Genomic DNA, 23,699 nt, shown 5'->3' with positions numbered 1-23,699 from the left:
CTAAACAAGGAAAGAAGGCACCCATCAACATTTTAAATTGCTTCTCCTGAAAAAATGTAAAATATCGATTATCTCCTTCGTTCCGTGTACCCTTCAAATGCTACCGGGCATTGGAGGCAGGTCGAGCGTCAATGCTTTAAACTGGTACAGGCGTAATGCCGACATCGACAAATCTACCACCTGATACAAGTGCTTAGGTAAAATATCTAGCATCAATCCACCAAACTTATATGTGTCATAATGCTGCTCAGATAAAAATCAGACGTACACACACATACACTCATGACCAAATGCTCTCCCTAATTCCATTATCTGTCTTACCTCGCAAGCGCATTTAGCAAAGAGACTCAGAGCTCAACAACAGATCATTACACATGTAACCCTCAGTTACAGCATAAGTAGTATATATATATATTTTAAATTCCGGTCCGAATAATTTTAGATTGCATTGTGTAACTATAGTAGGTATGATCATGTTTTACTGTATAACATTTTAATTACATACTAAATCTGTTTTGTTTTCGTCCAAGTACAATTAATTTAGAAGTTTTAGAGTAATAAAGTGTGTAGATTTCCGGGAAGTAATGTATTTTTCTCTTTATATATTATTTTCTCCGTAAATTTTCGTGTATCGGCATCTCATTTGGATAATTATAAAATATATATTATTATTTCCATGTAATTTATATGTTAGTGCTTGGACAAAATTTTCTGAATGTTCCTAGGACCCTTAGGATCCGTTTCGTCCCGATGAGATACCCATATCCTGCCAAAATCGGGTTGTATCCAGTTTTTGCAATGTTTTATTCATTTTGTAATCCCGCCGCAAGAAATTTCTGCGCTGTGATTGGAAACTAGATGCAAACTTAGTGATTTGGCGTGTCTCTACACTGTCTTTGTTTTACAGCCGTCGTGGAGTCAACACGTTTTGTATAGTCCAGTAAGAAATTTAATAAATTTTGCAGAGAAAGCTACCAGACACAAGATAATAATAGTTTAAATTGCTAATATAAGACAGATGCAAAAGTGGAGTCCTGAATAACTGAAATATTCAGAAATTAACTAGTAAACTACGAAATATGGAATTTCAAATTGTGATCGCCATATTTGATGTTACAATCATTTTAGGGCAGGCCTGAAGGAATAGTGTATTGGTTTTCCGGCATTGTGATGTTTACAAACTAACATTTGGAAATTCAAACACAAAATTTTCCCCTTTTCATTCTTCGTGTAGTTAGGTCGAGTAACCTGTGCGTAATATAGTTCCTTTATGATAGTAGTATTAATGTAAAATATTGAACATGGCGGTATACGTGATTTTTGTATCAGTTGAGTCAAATGTCAAAATGTCACAGTAAATTTCAATAGGGACTCCTATTTACTCTTATTTGACCTAGCTTCCACACAACTAAATATGGGTTGAACAACGACTTGAAGATTCCTTTCCCTGCAGAAGATAATCTTCCTTAATTTTTTCCTTTTGATCAAATTCAATATTATAATTTAGAAAATGGGTTAGGTTTAGGTACAAGGACCAACTAGTCCTAGCTATTTTTCCCGTTAGAGCCGTTGAAAGACGTGTTGATTTTTAGAAAAGTGTACCCATATTTAGTGTAGATATGTAGATTTTCATTTTGTATACTAACATGTATTTATATGTGTGTAGTAATATATGTATGTTGTGAGTAGATATATGTGTGTGAGAATGTTTGAGAACTTATTTAGTGACAATGTACTACTGAATTTTCAATCATTCATCTCTTCCAGATTAACCTAATAAGCAATCTATTTATAAATTAGCTTTAGTGATTTTGCATATTTAGCTAGTAATATGGAATGTATAGTCTGTCAATAGTACACATCGCATTTTTTTTGCGGACAGCACCATCTGACGCGAGGAAACAATTGCACGACGCGAGTCTTTTGTTCACATCAATAGTTAAGAGCTAGGTAATGTTTAAAATGACGGGTTTTTTGCATATGTTTAAATTCAACGATGGATGCTATTCCCTAAGTAGCTAAATCTTCAAAATACACTATTGAGAGTTTATCCTAGAAATTGTTATACGTTCTGTCATCAAATAAATGCACAGTTATAAAAAATCAACTTCGCGTATAGTCTTAACTATAATGGGTTATTAAGAACGCTACTCCCGTCGTCGAAGACCAGAATTGTTTATATTTCACAGCTTTAAACTTTTCCTTTTTCTTTTCTTCTGCGAATACTCTTTTAGTTGATCTTCAGAATACCGGTATATACATTCGTAAATGAGTATAATACTGAAATATAAATCGTTTCGTACAGCAATGTGCATGTTAGGAGAGAAATCAGTATAATGTAACAACGACTTATCAAAATGATAGTCGTAAACCTGGTTCGTTTGCTAAAATAAAAATTCGAAGTGGTAGTATTTCTTCCTCATGTAAAAATTAGCTTCGATATGTAAATACCATTAATCTCACCTTTTTAATAAATATGACAACGTCTATAAATGGTGTTAAACTGATTTTATTATTTTGATATAACTTAAATATCCTTTTCTTTAAACGGTTAAATATACAAAGTCACTGACTAGGTAAACATAAAACATGTCCATATCAACAACTATCCCATAATAATCACTTACATATATTAAAAACATTCTTCTTTTGTTAATAGGAAATTAACATTCTACTAAGTATAGTGCATATGTATGAGTACTTTCTGCCCTAGGTACAGGTAAATATTATTCAAGCCAAAGTATTTTGTTATATAAAAATGTCGCTCGACAAAGGGACTGAATATAAAAGTCATGAGTAGGCTTGGCTTTTATCTTCAAGAACCACTGGTCCGTTAACATTAGTGTTCTTATATTACATATGTCCATCATATTTTGATCGCACCTTGTATATCTATTCATTACATTTTACATATACATTAAACAAATCTTACATTTCATCAATATTTATCTTTAATTACATTAATTATATTTATTTCATTATTATTCACTATATTATCAATATATCTTCTTATTAAAAATATCGTCGCTCATTTAATTAGTCGTCGACGGGTGCGATTTCAAAAATCGTAAAGGACAAACGTGGGTTACAAATAGTTCGAGCGCATTATATAATAAATAAGTTAGATGTTGCCTTTAAAGGTATACATCGTAGCACTAAAATATTATAATAAAGAAGAATCTCATTCAAGGTAGTCGTTGAATAATTGATTTTATAGAATGGATCTTATTCTTAACATAATCTTTGACAATTAAATTTTCAACACAAATCAATCTAATATAAATAATCTTTGCTCTTAATCAATTATAAATCGAATTATAGTTCTTACATATATTAAAAACATTTGAGAATTATCATTGATTAATGAGAATTAAAGAGAATTAAATTGAATAAAAATAAAATAAATGTTCATGAAAATTTAGAGCTGATATGGGTTTAACCAAATTTCATTAACGGTAATCAGGTTACATTAGTACTTGCATACGATTCTAATAAAGTACATTGTACTGCACAATCATGATTAGGTTCTACATTATGTTGTACATGTCTTTCATCGTGATTTTGATTTTGATATGAAGTGCCATCTCTTGATCTCCAATTACGTCTATCCATGTAATTTGTCGTATTTCTGGAATTTCGCCAAATGTTTCGTCTATTTTGCAAACTATTTCGATTAGGGGATCTGACATAATTATTGTTGTGTTTGGTTAGATTAGGTTGATTCCCTACATGGCTTTGCCTATTTTGCTCACTTTGATTGCTAGAGTATACTCGGCTTAGGTTAGGTCCGGTATTATTCACACTTCGGATATTTAAATTCCGAACAGGCACCAAATGATCTGAATTATTCTTATTTTTACCCATTCCAGATTGTGGGTTCATGGCATGGTATTGAGTTTCGTAACATTGGACAAGCATCAATAAATGGCTGAAACTCATACACTGTGTGGAAAATAAGATCTGTTGCAGTTTAAATGGAAGTAAATTTCGAATCGATGCTATTATTCTCGATTCCGATTGCAAAGGATTAACGACCTTTAAGTCGTTGTAGACATTTACAACAAACTCTACAAGAGATTTGTGCAATCGAGGATTGAAGTGTTGATTTCTAAGGGTGGCATCTCTATTTGCCAGCAAAAAGTCACTTTCATAATTTGCGATCAATGCCGCTTTGAATTCCTCATAGGTATTAATGTGATCACGTATTGCTTTAAACCATAAGGAACAAGGTGGGAGTAATACATGGGGTATTAATTTCATATACTGTGATCGATCGATAGACATTATATTACATTCATCTTGGAATTTCTCTAAGAAAGAAGTAGCATTCTCATTACACTTACCACTGAATTTGCTCATAGCTCTAATTTCACTCATTTTAACACTTAATTTTACCTTCCCTTTCTCATTCCTTGTTCTTGTTGAGTGATAGTTCCTATCCGTGACGTGCTGTGCCGTGACATCATCTATGTTTCGCTCATCAGTACTCTTCGGACAACTTTCTTCTAGTATAATATCTTCATCAGACCCCGGCGAAGGCGAGTTCATCTCTGGTGAGTGGGGCAACTCAACGCGATCACTACCCAAGTTATTTCGGTAAATGTTGTCTTTAGCCTGTAACGTTCTAATCTCTTCCTGAATAGTAGCTAATAACTGTGTATTTACACGTATGTTATTAGAATTGTTGCTAACCTGGATCTTTTGCTGTTTAATGGAAGATTCTATTACTTCTAAATCTTTTTTTACAGCACAGATTTCTTGATTTTGGTGATTGTGCTTTTCCTGACAATCATCGGATATTCTTTTTAACTTTTCCTCGAACTGTGAGGAAATGTCGTTAACCACCTGTATAATTGTCTGTTTCGTTTCGTCGGATTTTTGTTCTATCCGTCTACTTAATTCTTCATATTGCTTATTAGATTCGTCGAACTTCTGGTCCATTCGTCTACTTAATTCTTCATTCTGCTTATTAGATTCGTCGAACTTCTGGTCCATTCGTCTACTTAATTCTTCATTCTGCTTATTAGATTCGTCGAACTTCTGGTCCATTCGTCTACTTAATTCTTCATTCTGCTTGTTAGCTTGGTCAAACTTCTGTTCCATTTCGTCAAACTTCTGTTCTATCTTCTGTTCCATGGTCTGCTTTAATTCTTCATTTTGCTTCTTTATCTCGGTAGACATCTGCATTAATTGTCGCTGTAAAGCTAACAAGATATCTTCCGATGTCAATCCTGGTGTTATACTAGTCTCATCACTGTCACTAGTATTTGATTCCTGGTGCATTGTTTCGTTGTCCATTTTTCTAATGATTACTTTACCACTTCGCAATATGGTTAAGTTCGTATTCATAAAAGTAAATTCAACCTTACTCTTCTTCTTCGGGAACTGAATTTACAAAGTCCCGGGTGAGGTAAACCAAATTTTTAACAACGACTTATCAAAATGATAGTCGTAAACCTGGTTCGTTTGCTAAAATAAAAATTCGAAGTGGTAGTATTTCTTCCTCATGTAAAAATTAGCTTCGATATGTAAATACCATTAATCTCACCTTTTTAATAAATATGACAACGTCTATAAATGGTGTTAAACTGATTTTATTATTTTGATATAACTTAAATATCCTTTTCTTTAAACGGTTAAATATACAAAGTCACTGACTAGGTAAACATAAAACATGTCCATATCAACAACTATCCCATAATAATCACTTACATATATTAAAAACATTCTTCTTTTGTTAATAGGAAATTAACATTCTACTAAGTATAGTGCATATGTATGAGTACTTTCTGCCCTAGGTACAGGTAAATATTATTCAAGCCAAAGTATTTTGTTATAATGTAGATGAGAGTGAATGTAAACAAACAAGTAAACTGCTAGTGCCTATGTACCGCGTTATGAGTAGGTGATTTTAGTTCGCGCAGCTGATTAGGGAATGTCTTTACTTAGAAGTGTAAATTGGTAAATAATACAAAATTTTTGCTTGCGGATACACTTCAACAAGCTGCAAAGTGTAAACATGGCGTATTGTTTGTATTGGGAGAAGTGAATTTTGGTCCGTGCGAATCTTAACGTATAGCGCTCCATCATTCTTATTAGATAATGCGAATATGAGTTATAACAAGTAGCTTATAGTACTTATTTCTAATGGCGTATATGGTTTGGGCGTTTCTAAGAATTGGGTGTCTTGAGGGTGTACCTCTACGAAATGAAATATGAATAAATGAATATAGTAAGTAATTATATATGAGAATATTGTAAGCGTCGTTGAATAATAGGGCACCTCAATGTATATGTTAACCGACTTTATTCTCTTTTGCCACTGGTTAGGGTCATGTTTTAAATATAATTGTATGAATGTTGATGTATGATAGTGGATGTTCAAGCAATGGTCCCGGCATCGAGATTTCATACGGAAGGGAATGTTGTACACATGGTTGGCTATATTTACATTTTGTAACTTGTCTGTGTAACCGTAATTGTTTAAACTGAGATGAAAGCATTGCGAGTAAAATAAATTGGTCGAATAGTGAAAAGAATAGTGTTGTTGGAAACGATTAGTATTTCGTATTTTTTATATTTTTTTACGCATATCAGTGACTTAAGCAAACCTGATCTGTAAATGTTTGTGTGTTCACAGTTTACCTGGCCTGACGATGTGGGTAGTGTTTGCTCATTAAATATTTCCGTGTATCTTAAGAGAAATCACAGAAGGTTATACCTAATAAGTGAATTGTTGTGCAGGTAAAGTAGACGTGTGCCCTTAACATTTGGCTCGCGATAGCACCTGTTGTTTGCTGTTTAAACTCTTTTTCCAATGTTGTTTATACGAAGTTACGTTAGTTACTGTTTGCCTAGGTGATAGGACAGATGAAAGCGAATGACATATATTCTACATTGATATTTTACTTCCCGTACTAGGGTGCCAGAAGTACTTTGTCTATGAATCTTCATTTTCTTTACTTCTAAAGATATAGTAATTGAAATTAATTAACAAGTCTTGCGGACTGAAAGTGACTGGCAAAATTTGCCTTATATTACCTTGCTATTACAAAATTACTTTATTTATTTTTTTAATTTTGGTTATCCCCGTTTCGGATATCTCTTCACTTATTGACTTCTGAACTATTTTACTCCATACTTTAACCTAAAATCTTCTTAGTTTTCCAAGGGTCTGATATTTTTTGTTGTATAGAAATTTCTAAATTAAAAAACACACCATCCTTCCGGTAGACCCGACTGTAATCCCCATGAGCTTGGCCAGATACAGTGTGTGGTAAGAATTTCATAAAGTTTTTCTTCTTTGTAAGATTCTTATCGTGGGCACGGACTCTTCTCGCGTATGGGGAGACATTTTAGGCCACGCATTTAGTAGGGAACCCGTTTCGCTATATTAAGGTACAGGGTTGGCTTTGAAGTCGACGATTGCCTCATTTTTTAAAATCCGACTACTTCTTCTATCTTACTTTCCTCTGTATACTTTTATCTTCTTTCTGTCTGTCTATCCTCTTATCTTCTTTCCTAAGATATTTTTTGTAACCTGCTTCCTTGTTTAACTTGACAGTTTACATAACCACTTAGTATAACTGTTTCAAACTTATAGATATTATCTTGATATTCGTTTGGTTTTGCACGAGATGTTCTGAGTTATCATTTGTAGGGTTATATGTATATATACGTCCGTCGTATGCCGAAGGACAATTTACCATCACTAGTGTTGACCTGCTGTAGTTGTGGACGATTGTCCGATTAACGACTTACTTATATTCTCATTTTCTCTACAGTGAAATAACATTGAAATACTTTACACATTTTTTAACCTTGTCATATCAATATGAAATATTTCTGGTCCCACAACCTTCGCGGTCATTGCGTTCAATTTTATTTCAATACCACATTATAGCGATGAATCTTTACTGATTATGTTTACGTGAGCTCACGAATTTATTACCAAATTCTTTTAAATTTGTCATTCTGTATTGTAAACTGCAAGATTTTCAATACCATAAATCAATGTGCACGATCTGTTCATTATTATCTGAAAAATGTTTCGTAGTCATGTCTGCCTGCTACTCATAATATCTACGATTTTCGAATCACTAAGGATTAAGTAAGATGTAAACATGTTTTTTATTGTTGTTGTTTCGTGAGGTTACTCATCTGATTTATCGAGTTTCTTTTGATATATGATGTAGTTACGCAACCTTGAGATTATAGTGAATGGGGTAGTTAACTGCGAATCATAGAGGATGATTAATTATATGTATTTTAAAATATAAATATGTAATAGATGTACGTTTTATTCTGAAGAGTATCGTATGATGTAGAGATACGTCGTTTTGGTGTAAATGAAGGGTTTCATTGCTTTCCCCGATTGGTTGCTATATAATTGATACCTTGTTGCTATAGTTTTCATATATTTAACAAACATAAAAGTTAAATGTAGAGTATACCGCTTTGTACTTAAATGTTATCCTTGTCCTTGTGATGTAATTTAACCTATCTATGTGTCTAACACCTATGTATCACCTTACTAATTGCATGTTGTAAGTGGTAAAGAGGCAGGTTATTGTCACTCATGGCTAACCTGATATATATCCATAAATATTGTGAAATCTAAATTCTTTAATGTAAATAACATCTCTATTCCCTCTCTGCAATTTATGAATTTCCAAAATCCAATACTGTCATGCATCTAAGTGAAATTACTGTTATCGATTCGTAACAGTGCTAAGCAATCTTTGCAATAAAAGTTTCGATATAGTTAAAGTTTTGTGACAAGTCCACTTAAGGAAACTTTATAGTGATCACTCTCCATAACTTATCGTAAACTACATTAGCGTAATTTCGGCCATTCAAATCCTCAAGACATCTCAATTTTGACTATACTTTAGATAAGCGACGAAAATAGATTTAGTTTGTTTTAAAACTGAACAGTGGATTAAGTAAATCTCAAACTAATATAATATTATATAATTACTATGCATACGAAATATGTTCTAGTTTGAGATACATAATCGTTATAATATTTATACGTTGAAGATAGACACAGCGTGTGGACACTTCATGAGTAATAGTTTCGGCACGCAAACTAGTTGATATCGTTTAAAGCACGAGTAAAAACAGACTCATGTCAGAAATAGAGTTTCATTATTTTTTCAGTGAACGAGATTCGATCTCCTGTCACTAATACTCAATTCATAGTGACCCATGTTAAATCTTATAATTTAAATATGATGAATAAATTCTCAAGTTTTATGTATATATATATAGAGCACTAATTATGTATATATATAAAGCACTAATTAACCTAGTTACCTGTATTAATACATTGTTAAATAAGATATGAATGCGTGATTAAATGAATAGTAATTCTAGTCTTAAGTATGAACTCAAAAGTTTAGTGCAAATTAATAATCTTTGTCATGTGTATGTTTTAATTGGAAAATGCGTTTACATATGATTGATCGTCATGAAGGTTACTAATCTCTGATTAATCCAAATCGGCTCTAAAAGGCAAGCCGAAGCAAATGGAATGGAATTGGGGATAATAACAGTTTGTCCAAAACTTCAAGAACTCCGATTTACAGAAGATACGCTTATCACCTGGATTTTTTCCTGGCTAACTCAAAGATGTCTTTGGTTCACTGCATAAGATGCCGTAAATGGATGAAAATTATTTGATAATCAGAAATGACGAATAAGACAATTAATTAAATACTTCTTACCATCTGGGCTGGGTCAGGATAACTACATCTTGTGCAGTTACCTGGATCCAGGTCAGAATTGACTGAGTAAACATGTGTCTTACCATGAATAGTTCAAACTCGATTCTCAAGAATTAGAACGGGAATATGAAGAATCTTCTATATCTATTTAAGCTTCTTTACTATTTCGATAATTATCACGTATTTTTTGTTGTTTCTATTTCTTCTTTCCCTCCCTCTTTCATCTTCTTCCGTCTGCATCATAGACTATCCTATATCCCTTTCCCGTAACATGTTATTCTTGTCCTTCACTTTCTCCGAAGTAATATAGTTTCATCAGAAGACGCCCATTCTCTTACTTCCATTATCCCTCTTCTTCTTCTACTTCATTTACCTTCCCCTTGACTTTCGTATATATATATATATATATATATATATATATATATATATATATATATATATATATATATATCAGACTCTCTATTTAAATTACAAATGAAGGAAGCTGTGACTAGAAGTTGTTGCCATATGCGTAGTCAATAAGTTTAATCCGTTTCTTCGGAAGTACGATATGGAATAATTCTTAAAGAAATACATGTAAAATATTAAATTTAGCGATCAAATCGCTTCGCCCATTAAATTGATATACCGATGGTAGAGTATATTCTTTCAGTTTCAAATTGGCGACCCTTCACTTCTCCACTTGTTCCCTGTTGTCTTCTGCTTCTTTCTTCACACCTTAGTCACTTAAGGCTGTTATAATCCGTAATAAGTAATTGATCTTTACTTAATTTATAATTGGATCACTAGGATTAATGAAGGGACCGCAGGGAACGTGAAATTTGAACAGAAATTTTTTGTCACAAAAATAAAAGATAAGAAAAATTAATGAAGTATTTTACGGAAAGTGAAAATGGGCTTCAATGTTTTCTTTCTTTTTCTTTTTCTTTTTCTTTCTTTCTTTCTTTCTTTCTTTCTTTCTTTCTTTCTTTCTTTCTTTCTTTCTTTTTTTTGTAAAATATGGAGTATTTCACGAATTCCTGCAACTAGAAATATGAAAATCAGCATATAAATTCCTCATTAAAAATAACTCAAAATATATGTTTCAGTGTTTTTTTTTTTTTTGTTTGAAATTCAATTTCTACACGGAGAAAAATGCATAATCCAGTCGGCATGTAAATGCTATTTTTACCAGGTTACGCGCGTCACCACATTAAGTAATGTTGTTTCACCCGTAGCACGATCTACACCACCGTCCAGCGAAAATTTTGTATTGTGGGACTACCATTTCATATCTAGAATTAACGCCATACCCATTCCGACTGTGGTAACTTACGTATATAATGTTGTTACCACCTTCCTACGACTGTCCCCTCTTGGTTCTTTCTAAATTTGTGACTTCCTACCTTACGAAAGTAATAGTTTTCAACACGAAATCAATCATGTAAATAAAATTATCCAGTCACAGCGAGTCTAGTTCGACGCCGAACTCCAGACTTTGCATGGTGTTCCCACCTGCTGTACTTTTATGCATGAAATTACATTACTTAAGGAGCGCCCCTGCGTAAATACGATGTATCCACACTGAAATCCTAGTCCTTTTTTCTCAGTGTAAATGGAGAAAGCTTGGGGGGAGTTATAATTTGAAAATGCCCAACATGAGATTTTGCTTGCGTTAAAGGTGTGAAATTTGGTATAGCAATTCTTAATTAAAAATAAACGGAATAAATTGAATTAATATAACAATTTCTGTAACATTAAAATTTCTGGAGCTCTATTCATAAAGTGCCCAATGTCACTTTCAACCATTGTTTGCTTTGGTGGAGTGTTGGTGACGATATGCTCTCTTCAAACTTTAAATGGATTACAAAAAACCGCTTCCAGCTCTCTGTTATCATTTTTGTTTTATGGCGATAAGTGTAATAAATTTCACCGAACGTAGTAATAGTAAATTTCAACCACTTCTTGTTTTGGCAGAATGTTACCTGAATCGATTGCAGGAAACCTCTCGTCACTATCTAATAATATTTTGTTCTATTCAGATAAATGTTGAAACCAATGGTTAATTTGAACAATTTCCAGTTTGAATGTAAGTTAACGGAGGAGATGGAAATTATTCTTGGGACAGTGAATCAATTCCAAGAAACCGCACCTCGATATCTGTTACCGGTTTTGGTCTATGAAAATCAACATTGAAACCGGAAGTAATAGTAGCCAATTTAAACCACTTCCAGTTTTGATAGAATGTCGTGAGTTGTGATAATGTATTCTCTTGAGACACTGAATCGACTACGGAAAACCTCTTGCCACTATCTGTTACCATTCTTGTTCTATGGTGATAAGTGTTGAAACCGGAAATGACTAATTTGAACCACTTTACGTTTGAATAAAAGGTTAAAGGAGGAGACAGAACCTGCTCTTCGAAAGCTAAATCGATTGCGAAGAACTGCATCTTGATATCTCTTACCTTTTTTACTCTACAGAAATCAGTATTGAAACCGGAGATAATATTGAGTTTGAACCACTCCCCTTTTTTGTAGAGTTTTCGGGATAGTCATTTCATGTTGCTATGAGATGTTGAATCGTTTGCAAAAAACCGCTTCTTCCTATCTGTTACCGTTTTCATTCTATGACGATAGACATTGAAACTGAAAATGACTGATTTGAACCACTTCCAGTTTGAATTGAGAGTTAACGGAGGACATGGAAACTATTTTTGGCACGCTGAATTGATTGCAAAAACTGCATGTTGACATCTCTTACCGTTTTCCCTCTGATACTTGTCCACAGACGGACGCACAAAGCCGTTCTATAAGATTTCCGACTTGTGATGAGAGCAAGAGTCTTGGTTTTGCAGTTTATGCAAGATTCTTGCATGCAAAACCAAGACCAAGAATAAGACCAAAACCAGGAATCCCGATGCAAGACCAAGACCAAGACCAAGGGGTGCAAGACCAAGACCAAGAGCAAGACTCTTGCTCAATAGTCTTGCACAAGTACTTGTACGGTGTTTAGAAGGTGACCGACAGCATAATTCTATGAATTTTTACAAGGTATAAGAACTTCAGTGTCTGATTTACTTTGATCATCATTTGATTCATTTACGGCAGTCCATGATTGGATTTTGGGAAATCATACGAAGAATAGTTGCGTCCATAAGAAGCGGATCAGCAAAAAGTAAACTAAAACATGTTGTGTCCACGGTGGCTCAGTGGTAGACCGTTCACTTCTGGTGCATGAGGTCTCTGGTCCGATTCCAGCTTGTGCTATGTGGGCTCTTTTTGGTGGACGAACTACGCGTGCGTGGGTTTTCCCGTTTATTCCTAATTTCTTCACTCCATCATTTCATTCATTACTCATCATCACCGTCTCCTTTGGCATAACCATGGGACGTAAAACTCAAAGATTTCATTTCATTTCATTGAATAATTGTTTATCAATATAACTTTTAGCTTCCTTAGGTATACGGAATTTGGTAGTTGGAAATAATTGAATAAGGACACTACGAACTAGTTGTTCCATAGTCGTTTTACGGGTGCTTAATTTGAAAAGTATTTTCAAAGAAAGCTGTGTCGTCAAAGTGAGATTCTTGGGATGTTTCTCAAGGGTAGAACGGGTCCTGGGACCGGACGACACCCGTCTGATTTTAAGAGAAGTAAAAATAAGGATTTCAGCTTTTTTGGAGAGAGGGAGAGAGTGGGTAGGCGAGAGGTGAGGAAAAGAAAGGAAGAAATCTGACGTCACAGTACCTGTAGCTTCATCTTCTCTACTGGGTTACCTGCTATCCTCCTGTTGTTCGTCCGTCGTTCTGTATGTCGACAACCAAATTACAGATTGTTCGCTTCGTTTTCTAATTTACTCTCGGTGTACCCAATTGACTGCCGTGCACTGCCCGGACCGACTCCGTTGACAGTCTTTTGACAACTCCGCAACTGAGTCCTATGATGACTCCGAAGACCGACTCTCGACGGACTCTGGAGACTAACTTCTATAACCGACTTCAAAGACTCCGACTTACTCCATAGGCTCCATGTGACTCCGCAAACTGACACTGTGAAAACTCCCCGTTTCCGGGTTGGAGGGAATATTTGAAGACAAAGATATGCTGGTAATCCTGTTGACTCCAAGCACGTGTAGATGAGATGTTTTCGTCTCAACAGGTACTCATGACGTCACAGATGGATAGATAGTTGGGAAAGGAGCTCTCTCAGCTTTATTACATAAAATACATATTGACATAATACATTATATAACATAAACAAACACTTCCACGATTTAGCTACGAAAACACAAAATTACGGAAGAAAAACATTGACTAAATTCTCAGACATAAATGAATTTCATTAAGAGTTCCGAATAACTGGCGTTCTTTGACACATAAGAAATAATTTTATGTAATTAGGAAGAAAAAAAGAAATAGCCTCACAACACCGATGATAAATCTTAAAGAATATCATGTTTCTTATACAAGCAATAAATGATCTTGTGGGAGATCAACGAAAGTCAATAAATAATAAATATTAGTCTCTTCACAGTCGTGTGATTAGAGCGGCTGTCTTAAGCTCCGAAAGTGAACGGTTCGATTCTGGGCGTGGGTCTTTATGTTCTTTTTCTAATCGTTTCTGACATTGTTCATATTCGTGAGAAAAAAATATTATAAGTTTCCACGTGAATTGCAATTTGGAGGCAACAAGTCGTGTGATTATGTTTGTGGGAAAGTAGTACGCAATTTTTATCAAATTATAATGAATATAAATTAAATGTGTCGCGGAGTGTCGTAATGTCGTATTGGAAAACTCCTTGCTTTCCACGCAGCAGTCCCACGTTCGAGTTTTTATTATTTTATTCTTTGTGCAATTGAGTGGTGAAATTTCACTTGGTTTTACTGTGATTCACATTTCTCTCTCATGAAACTCAATGGAGACATGAATTAGGAAGTACGATCACTGAAAGTGCTTTTTAGAGAAACGTGACGTAACCTAAGTTGCGAATACACAAACCTTGAATCACATAATACTTAATGTAAAATGAAATCTTGCAGATTTACGTCCCACGATTATGCCGAGTAGGCTAAGGGAGACAGTGATGATGAAAATAATGAAATGATGGAATCAAAGGAGTGGGAGGAAACGGGAGATCCCCAAGAAAACCCACCACACCGTGTTTGTCTACTACAGAGACCCCTTGGTGCGAGATGGGATCGAACTAGGGACTCCACTTACAAGAGGTGATTGTGCTAGTGATGGGCACTATCGAATACTTTTCCTATCGAATGATCATTCGATAGTTGTTTTGAACTATTGATAGTTTTAATTCGATAGTCCGATAGTTTTTTATTCATTCAAATATTTTGTTCGTACGTGCTTCTCTGCTACCTAAACGTTCATTCGATAGTCTGACTGACAAGTCTACACTGGACTACACGCCTGGAGTTTCCTGGGAGAGGTCCGCAGAACAAGGCTGACGAGGAAGGAAGAGCGTTGTTCGCATGAAAGTCGGCAGCAAAAGAAATTCGTTTCTCCTTTGCAATGTTTATGACAGATTTTTCCCTCAGCTACTATTCAACCCAATCTCTTCGTTCTTTAATTTACTTTATGATGTTCATGCTATCATATCAAACACATTATTGATAACAGTAAAAGTGGGACAAAAAATACATTTCGAGAATGCAAAGATTGCTTGGGGATTGTTTCTTTCTCTGAAGTGTCTCTTTAGAGTTCAAGAATGCTAAATTTTACAAGTAATAATAGTAACGTTTACCACTTTGTAGTGTTTTAAAAGACGCCTCTAATAATTGCACTAACTGCGAATTAGGTACCATCCTAGTATTTGCTTGGTGTGAATGAGGTGAATTAGGAAAACCCAGGAAAAACCTCACTCAGGATGGCTAACCTGAAAATGCTGTTACATGTTTTCGACCGAGTGACCCATCGGGAATCGAACCCGGGACCGCTCGCACCAAATGCGAGAGCGTTAATAACTACGCCACGAAGAGCCATGTGATAGAATTGAAATAAGAATTACAATTCCTTAATTGTTGGGACTGCAACAATATTTGTGTGTAGAGTAGACATATCCCGTTAAAAATATGTCTGGCTACGCCTACATCGGCGCAAATATGTCTTCAACATTGGGGAGAAGGGGACGAGTAAAATTCTTTTGGAGTAGGAGACCCGGGTTTGATTCCCGGCAGGAGCCCTTGCGGTTCGGATTCCACGTTAATCAGTAGGTCCACGTCTCATATAGCCTCGCTGCTTAAAGGGAAGCTAAACTAAAATCAACTCAACAAAATCATTCTTTTTTAGCGATGTTCAAATATTTACGATATGAAGTTGATCCCCCCATTTCTCCCCCACAAAAATTTCAAATCGGATTATTAGGAGGGACAGTCCCCTTCAATTCCAAGAATGGAAGGACATGTCCCCCTTATCCCCCCAGGATTTGCGCCAATGCCTAAGAATACTAATATGTTGACTGCGCAGCGCATGTAGTCAGAAATTGTCCTCAAGCCACTGGTATAATAATGTCCCTTGCACTAACCACCCTTCCCCTTATCTCATAATACTATGCTGAAAAAAAAATCCAAATTTCCACTTAAAGGCATAACTGTTGACCATTAAATTAGATTTTATTTCTACTTTAAATTCCCTAAGAAACCCGTTTTAAACCACTAAATGCTTTCAGTCCAATTATGAAATTATAATATTGCCAGAAGAAAGAAAGATTAGTATTTTCAAACTCTCAGTTACGGTAAGTAAGATCATAAGATTTTCCTCTTCGCAGCAAATATATATATTTTATCATACAGTAACTTGTGCGCGCTTGAAATTCCTGAGATCGGCTGACAGTTGTCCACGTAGGGTAAATAAACTCTCCCCTTAGATCGGGGCATCTCTTTTCGGGATGCAATACACCTCGAAATGGAACTTAAAGGAGATTTATACTCTCCTCTCTTCTGGTGACACGATAACGTTGTAAAATGAGCATAAGTATGCAGTCACTTCTTTCCTCAATTCTCCATTACCTGCCATTGGCTGAAATTCATTCAATAGTTTTTAACAGTCTGCTATTGGTTGAAATTCATTCGGTAGCGTAAAACTAGTAGTGATATTAAGCCTTTTTCAGGGCCTCATAGCAAGACATTACGGCTCCTGAAGTCTTAATATAACTATCAATAATACCAAGCATTTTAACAGGCTGGAATTCAGTCGCTGCTGTTCAAAAACATTCATTCATGAGACCCGGAAGAGGGCGTAATAACACTACTGGTTTCTCCCTTTCAACATACAGTAAGGCAGCAGGGTCCCTGAAACGGTAAACTATCGGTAGTCTAATCTGGAGAACCAAAGCAGCCTGTCAGATAGTTAAACTCAAGTGCTGGCGTGTTTGCCTCTACAAAGAAAAAAAATCATTCGATAGCCTGATAGACCTATCGAATACATTCGATAGTACAAAACTATCGAATAATTCGATGGTGGCCATCACTAGATTGTGCTCTATCATTGTGCAATAGCGGCTCGCAATACTTAATGTAAAACAGCTATTATTTAAGCACATTGCATAACTACAATGAATACGTTCAATACTATAGTATGTAAGTAAATCTAATGTATTCTGACATGTATCTAGAAAGAACCGAAATTGTTTTGCAAATCCAGAGTGGAGGCAACGCCCGCTGTGGGAAACCATGGTCGCACTTTTCCCCTTTATTTATGCTAATTCCGTAAGCAGTTCTAAGCTATTCAAGTGTTGTTGCCTTACAGATTCTTATTATTGATTATAATATTAACTCAATACCAATTTGGCACTTTGAGGTATTTGTTATAAACGTACCCCTTTGGAATTTGTGGATTTTAATCCATTTATCTCGGAACTATATTCAGGACAGAAAGTGCAACAAAACTTTATCTCAATTCTTATAAATATATTTACAAAGTTTGAGGTCCACACACCCCGAACCCTTAACCTGGTTATCTCCTGCTCCTAGAGATGCTTTTAGTGTCTTACCTCTACAGTAAATTTTTCCTTGATAATATATACGTATGCTAAATTTGTACGAAATTCTTCTAGGAGTCTGTGGTGTATCCTACGAGCTACTAGACTTTTTTCTTAGTTACCTTTCCGCACTATATTTAAACTATTTACAGTAAGGATCAAATATTATAGTACCACCCGACTGCTGTCACTGTGCAAAATTTCATCATAATCTGCCGTAGGACAATGAGTGGAATTAACGTTGTAAGAATTGAAATCAAATTTGCAATATTGCAAGTAAAAGAAAAATATAATAAGAAGTCTCATATTTGAAAATAAATTCGGCTCAAACTGCATGAGACTACATATAAGTCTTGACAGAACTTGTGGAATGCTCAGAATAAATGTTGCTAAAAACAATGTGTTTTGCGTGGACCCGAACCCGTGACCCTACATGTAGAAATCCAGCACGCTAACCACTCATTTAGGAACCCTAACGGAAAGCATTCCTTTGTTTCTCAAAAATATATGAGTTTCATCTCTTGTCCATCTCTATTAATAAATCAAAGACTTACATTTTTTTCAATTTTTTGAGAAATGCCCTCACACACAATTTACGGACTTTAGCCCAAAAGTCCCCTTCCTGTAACCGGCACTGCTTTATGTAATGATGATACAATATAATTCTCAAACAAATATGAAAAACTTACCTGACATTCACATTTCAATTGCTATTTTCTTCATATTCTCTATTTAAAACGTGCCTATTATGATGTTTGTGTTTCTTATCTCATATTGCCGGAGCATTTCTCACTAGTTCTATTAATATGTCACAGTGCATTAAAACCTCTCGAGTATAGATATACAGAATCCTCTACAGACGAAATTTTAAACAAATGAAGACTTAATTCCGTGCAGCGCTTTAGGGAGAACCAAAGAGAACATGAGCCACAGCGATGCTTCCGCTGAACATCGATGTAAAAACAAACTCGGTTGTTTATTATCGCGACCAGTAATTCACCTCGGGGTCGACCTTCAGGTCGCGATGTAGCGTACATCTTCGGCAAGCACATACCCACTTGAATCCATGAGTTTGTGCAAGTATCGAGGGCACGACCGCGATTTAAACCTCGACCAAGATCGCGAGGTCTCTTCGGTATATTTCTACCCTTAGTCCTTATTTTAACAACTTATGCAAATGTCGTAGGTTCCACACCTCCTGGCTACGCCATTGCTTTGTAGTATCCATTGTTCCTAAACATCATTAGTCTGTTCACTCCCACCTTCAGCCATAATTTTATTCTTTCAAGCCAAAGAGAATACATTCGTTCTCCTTCGCATTTGTCGTTTTTAAAAGTAAAATTATGGTATAATTAAACGTGCGATTTTGTCATTTTCAATGTAAATTTCTGTCCCCTCCTCCGCAAATCAAATCTCACGGGCGCAACCTGCATGTATGCTCCTCCATGTTCCAAATAGCAAAAACGAATTTGGATATTTTCTGCAAAACTATTGGCGAGATATAGAATTTCATATCCAGTATTTCTGTTTACTTGGTATTGGAATTAATAGAATTGAAAGTAATTGTTTTGTGTAAGTATAATTGTGCAGAACAGCCACGGATGAATGTTTTTTGTTGCTATAAATGTATGAAAATTGTTAGGAAAGTTTCTAGAGGGGTGGAAAATATTCTTTCAAGGCTGGAACAACAGTAATTAAGTTAGTGCCAGGGAAATAAAACTAGAGATAAGGAGTTTTCCTAGCTTTCCCCCTTACAATAACGTTTTGTAAGTAACAAACATTCTATGTCTGACGTATGACTGCCTCTCGTTCTGTGTTGTTCCGTGGATGAATGAGTAGAGTTATTGCTTGGTAATCGTGAGTTTTATGTATCGAATCCCGTCCAGGGAAGTTGAAGTTTTTTCATTCTTTGTTTCCCATACCTTAAGGTGTTTCTCCCTCCTCCGTAATTATCTGATGCTCTGAACTCAGTTCTCCACTTGAATTCAACAATTGGTAGTGGGATGCTCTCAGGTTCGGGTGAGCTTTTACATGTCGACTTACAAAATCAAAATATGGATGCTATCCGATCATTTTGTCTGAAATTCTAAATTTGCACATGTGACTGTATCTCTCTTTCATCATATTTGCATCTCTTGTTCTCCAATGTCGTCAGCTATGACATAAGATGGTTTGGGAGCAAAACTTCAAATAATAAAAGTGCTATTCCAATGGGCTCACTCTCACTAAGCATTTGATTAAATGTATGTGTTTTCACACTGCAAGAGGGGGTATTTGCTCTTCCTACCCTTCTGAAGTGACAGAATTCAGGCTTTGCAAAGTCGTTTTAGATCAAACGATTGAAAGAGTGTTCATTCCTACAGCAACAGGATTGAGTTTTCATTTTTTGTTGCAGTTTATCTTTACGAATAGGACAAATATCAAGTAATATGTTTGCCAAAAGAACTACACGTTTGAGATTCATCTCATTTTGGAGAAATGATGCTGTAGATGATAGTGGGAATTTCGCCAAAGTGTACGGGAATTTTCAGTGCCTGGCGATTATGCCACTCGCCTTCCTGTAAAGCTAATTCGGTTGCAATACTTCCTGACAAATGCTTCGGACTCAACTGGTGAAGCAGTTTTGCAGTAAATCTCCGTATGACTGTACCATCCAGAAGTGTCCTTTACTGTACATAGTGTACATGTTCAATTTCAGTGTTAACGAATGCTATCTTTCTTTTTCTTTTTTATTTCTTTTCTTTTTTCTTTTATATACGTATTTCAATCTTATTACTTGGATTGTTTAAAAATGTATGGCACTATATTTTTTGTATTTAGAGGAACCGTTTACTGAAGAACAGAATACAGATTATATTATAGGCATTTCCCGCCAATGTCTATGCACCTTGGCATCGTTCAGCTTCCGTATTCGCGTAGCAACCATTCTTTTGGGGTATCCGGCGCCACTGGTTAACAACTACATAAGTTCTTTATTGGTGATGAACTTCTTACCCCGCATGACCTCTTTCATTGCGTCGACTAGGGTATAATCGCTCGGATGAATATGGAGGATGTGGTAGCACAGAAAATTCTAGTTCACGCATGGTGACAGTGGTCTGGTGACTGGTATGTGGCCGCACATTATCGTGTTGGTGCAGAACGCCCAAGCCGCATTTTCCGTGGTGGCGTTGTTGAATGCACCGGCGGAGCTGGTGCAGTGAACTGCATTACCGATCACTGTTGAGGGTCGTATTTAGAGGGAGTCAATACATCAGCGGTATCCCTTCCTGACCACAGAATACATTCACCTGTTTTGTCTGCACGAATAGTCCCGGCCGTGACTTTTCGGGATGAGCACTCCCAGTATGCTTCCACTCCATACACTGGCTTTTCTTGTCTGGAGTCTCGTGGAAGAACTATGACTAGTCGACGATGAATAATCGCTCAAAGAACTTCATTGGACTTGCATGTATCTGCACTGTACTATTGCACCAACAGTTGGCATATGTCCACATACTTCTATTTCTGCGCAGTGGTGACGGAATGGGGCATCCACTGTGCACACACCTTCTTCATCTTTTAATCCTCATGGCTGGTGGTGTGGTGGGTTTTCCGTGATAGTCCTCTTGCCTTCTCTAGTTCATCAAACGTGATTTGCTTCTGTCTCAGAATCAAGTCATTGACAGGGCGCGCATTGTTTGGTTTGCGAGCAGCTGCTGGACGCCCAGTGCTGTTGCGTTTTTCAGCACAATTACTGCCGTCTCTGAACTCTGATACCCAACTAAACTGCGACTTGGCGCTGTATCCCCACACATGGCTACTAACTTCTTGTGGATGTCTGAAGCAGTCTGTTCTTTCCTCTAGAGAAACCACACTGCTACCGTTGCCCATGCTTGTCCGTTGCCCATGTTTTCTTATCGCTGTTCACTGGCGTTCTCGCAAGCCGGAATAGTGCTGCTGCAATGCGTCACCTATGGGAAGCAGCAACACCATCTGGTGGCGGTAGACAGTAGTATAGTCTATCTACCCGCATACATCGACGCACATTTCAAACTGTTACTTTGCAGAAGTTATAGGGGGAGTGCCAATCAATACTGAACGAATTAAATATCAATTTTATATTCAGTGACATAGATGTTAAATTATCGTTTTATTTGGTAGAACTCATTTCTATTTTTAAGCTGTGGTTACACAAGCAATACAAATTATATAACGTGCTTTCTTTTCCGTTTAGGAGGTCTTGTTGCTCGTTTGGACACGGAAGAAGGCTTATTGCGCAGTCCACCAGTAATTCCATCTGGCGACACTTTGTGCCTTTCTTCCATCTATTATTTAACACCAGGATCTGGTAACACGATTAATGTTAAAGCAGAAGTTGAAGGATTCGATGTGGAATTATGGGAAGATTATGGGGAGAGCTATGAAGAGAACAGAGAAGATTTTATGGTAAGTAACTGTTTCAAGTAGAAAATACTCGTATCTTATACAAGCCAACACAAATTATTCATTTATCATCTTTGGTGATGAGTGCAAGTTACTGCCTTTATACAGCTATAACAGTAGTACAGTATAAATGGTGCGTTCAGAGCACAAGGATTTCACTTAAAAAAAAAAAAAAAACATTATAAGAGTTATTTACAATATCTAGACATGCATCTTTTAAGCTCTGATAGGAACTTCAGACAGAAATCTTAAAGATGAAGATACAAAATGACCACAAGTGGACCTGTTTCCCTTATTCACTGAACGCATCAAATGTCTGACAAGGATGCCAAATATTACATTTCTTATATGAGGCAACGAGACTAGATTTATTTACCATGTTTTGGACCTCCTTAGTACAACTTTCTGTAGTTGTAGTTGTAAAAGAATTCTGTGACAAGGCTTCTTAATATTACATTTCTTACACGAGGTAACAAAAGCTGAGTCTTTTTACCATCTCTGGTTCTTCCAACACAATCGTCTATGGGTGTAGCCGCAGAATAGGTGTTTGACAAAGATCTCAAGTGTTGCCTTTCTTATATGAGGAAATGGAAGTTGTCGTATTTACCATTTTCGGTTCTTCTCAGTATAACTTTCTGTAGACACAGTTGGTACAAAAGTCTGACAAGGATTTCAAAATATTATATATTGTATACGAGGTAAAGCAAATGAATTCAAAGAGATAACCCAGTAGGTTTAGAATGCAAGAAATGATATGGCAAAAAGCCTGCCATATAACACTGAGGCAGATGATCTTAATCCTTAAAGTAGTCATTTTAGCACTTAGTAGTCATTTTAGCTTGTTCATATACATACTAATAGCATAAATTATTACAAGTGTTGAGTAACTACAACCTGTAGTTTTTAGCCTGAATTGATTTCTATGTTCGTATAACAACTTTATCAATTCATAGATGTTACACTATGAATCATGTAACACTAGAGCAAAGCTTGAGAACCAAGGCTTGAGTGAACTACTCTTCCTCAAGAGACTCCAAATATGCTTCGCCCCGAAAGCAAGACGAGAATTTTCATGTTTCTCGTCTTGTCTGGAATTTAAAAAATATTATGAGGTGAGAAAAAGAATGCCGATTAGTTGTGCAATTAACGGACAATCCCTGCAATCAATGAACCAATCATAAGGTGGTAATGCAGGCCTGAGAAGGTAGAGTAATTAGTATAGACCGGATGTTAGGTAAAATGCCTATTCTTTATGATAATATCAAAGATATGGTGAAAAATAACGTTTAAATCTTTATATGGGCGATTATAGTTTCAATTTAAGCCAATTTTATTTTGCTTATTTCGCCCCTTTTTTCCTAAATAATTGCTTTAGTGCCTAATGTTGCCTATTCTATGAATTTTCTTCAAAATAAGTCTTTATTGGGTATTTCCAAAAAGAATTCTGCCTCTTCCGAGAAATATAGGTGTTGTTTGTAGTGATAAGATGTAAAACTTGGACTGCTATGTGCACTGATAAAGCTGTAAAACTTTGAATTGTTATGTGTACTGATAAAGTGCATAAAATTTGGA

The 23,699-nt window shown here is 35.8% G+C and overlaps 1 protein-coding gene across 1 annotated transcript in view; it reads left to right on the top strand.

Annotated features, from left to right (window-relative positions):
* The window catches only part of LOC145663900 (uncharacterized), a 196,571-nt gene that overhangs the window by 70,179 nt on the left and 102,693 nt on the right, over window positions 1-23,699 (top strand). Inside the window, exon 13 of the mRNA XM_081730071.1 lies at window positions 21,919-22,130. Within this exon, the coding sequence (XP_081586197.1) occupies window positions 21,919-22,130 (212 nt within the window). The remainder of the gene's footprint in view (window positions 1-21,918; window positions 22,131-23,699) is intronic.

Source organism: Thermobia domestica, chromosome 11 (genome assembly GCF_964235325.1).
Source record: "Thermobia domestica chromosome 11, izTheDome1.hap1.1, whole genome shotgun sequence".
Classification (NCBI taxonomy): Eukaryota; Metazoa; Arthropoda; class Insecta; order Zygentoma; family Lepismatidae; genus Thermobia; species Thermobia domestica.
Note: the sequence above shows the minus strand (reverse complement) of the source record. Positions and strands in the feature narration are given on the sequence as shown.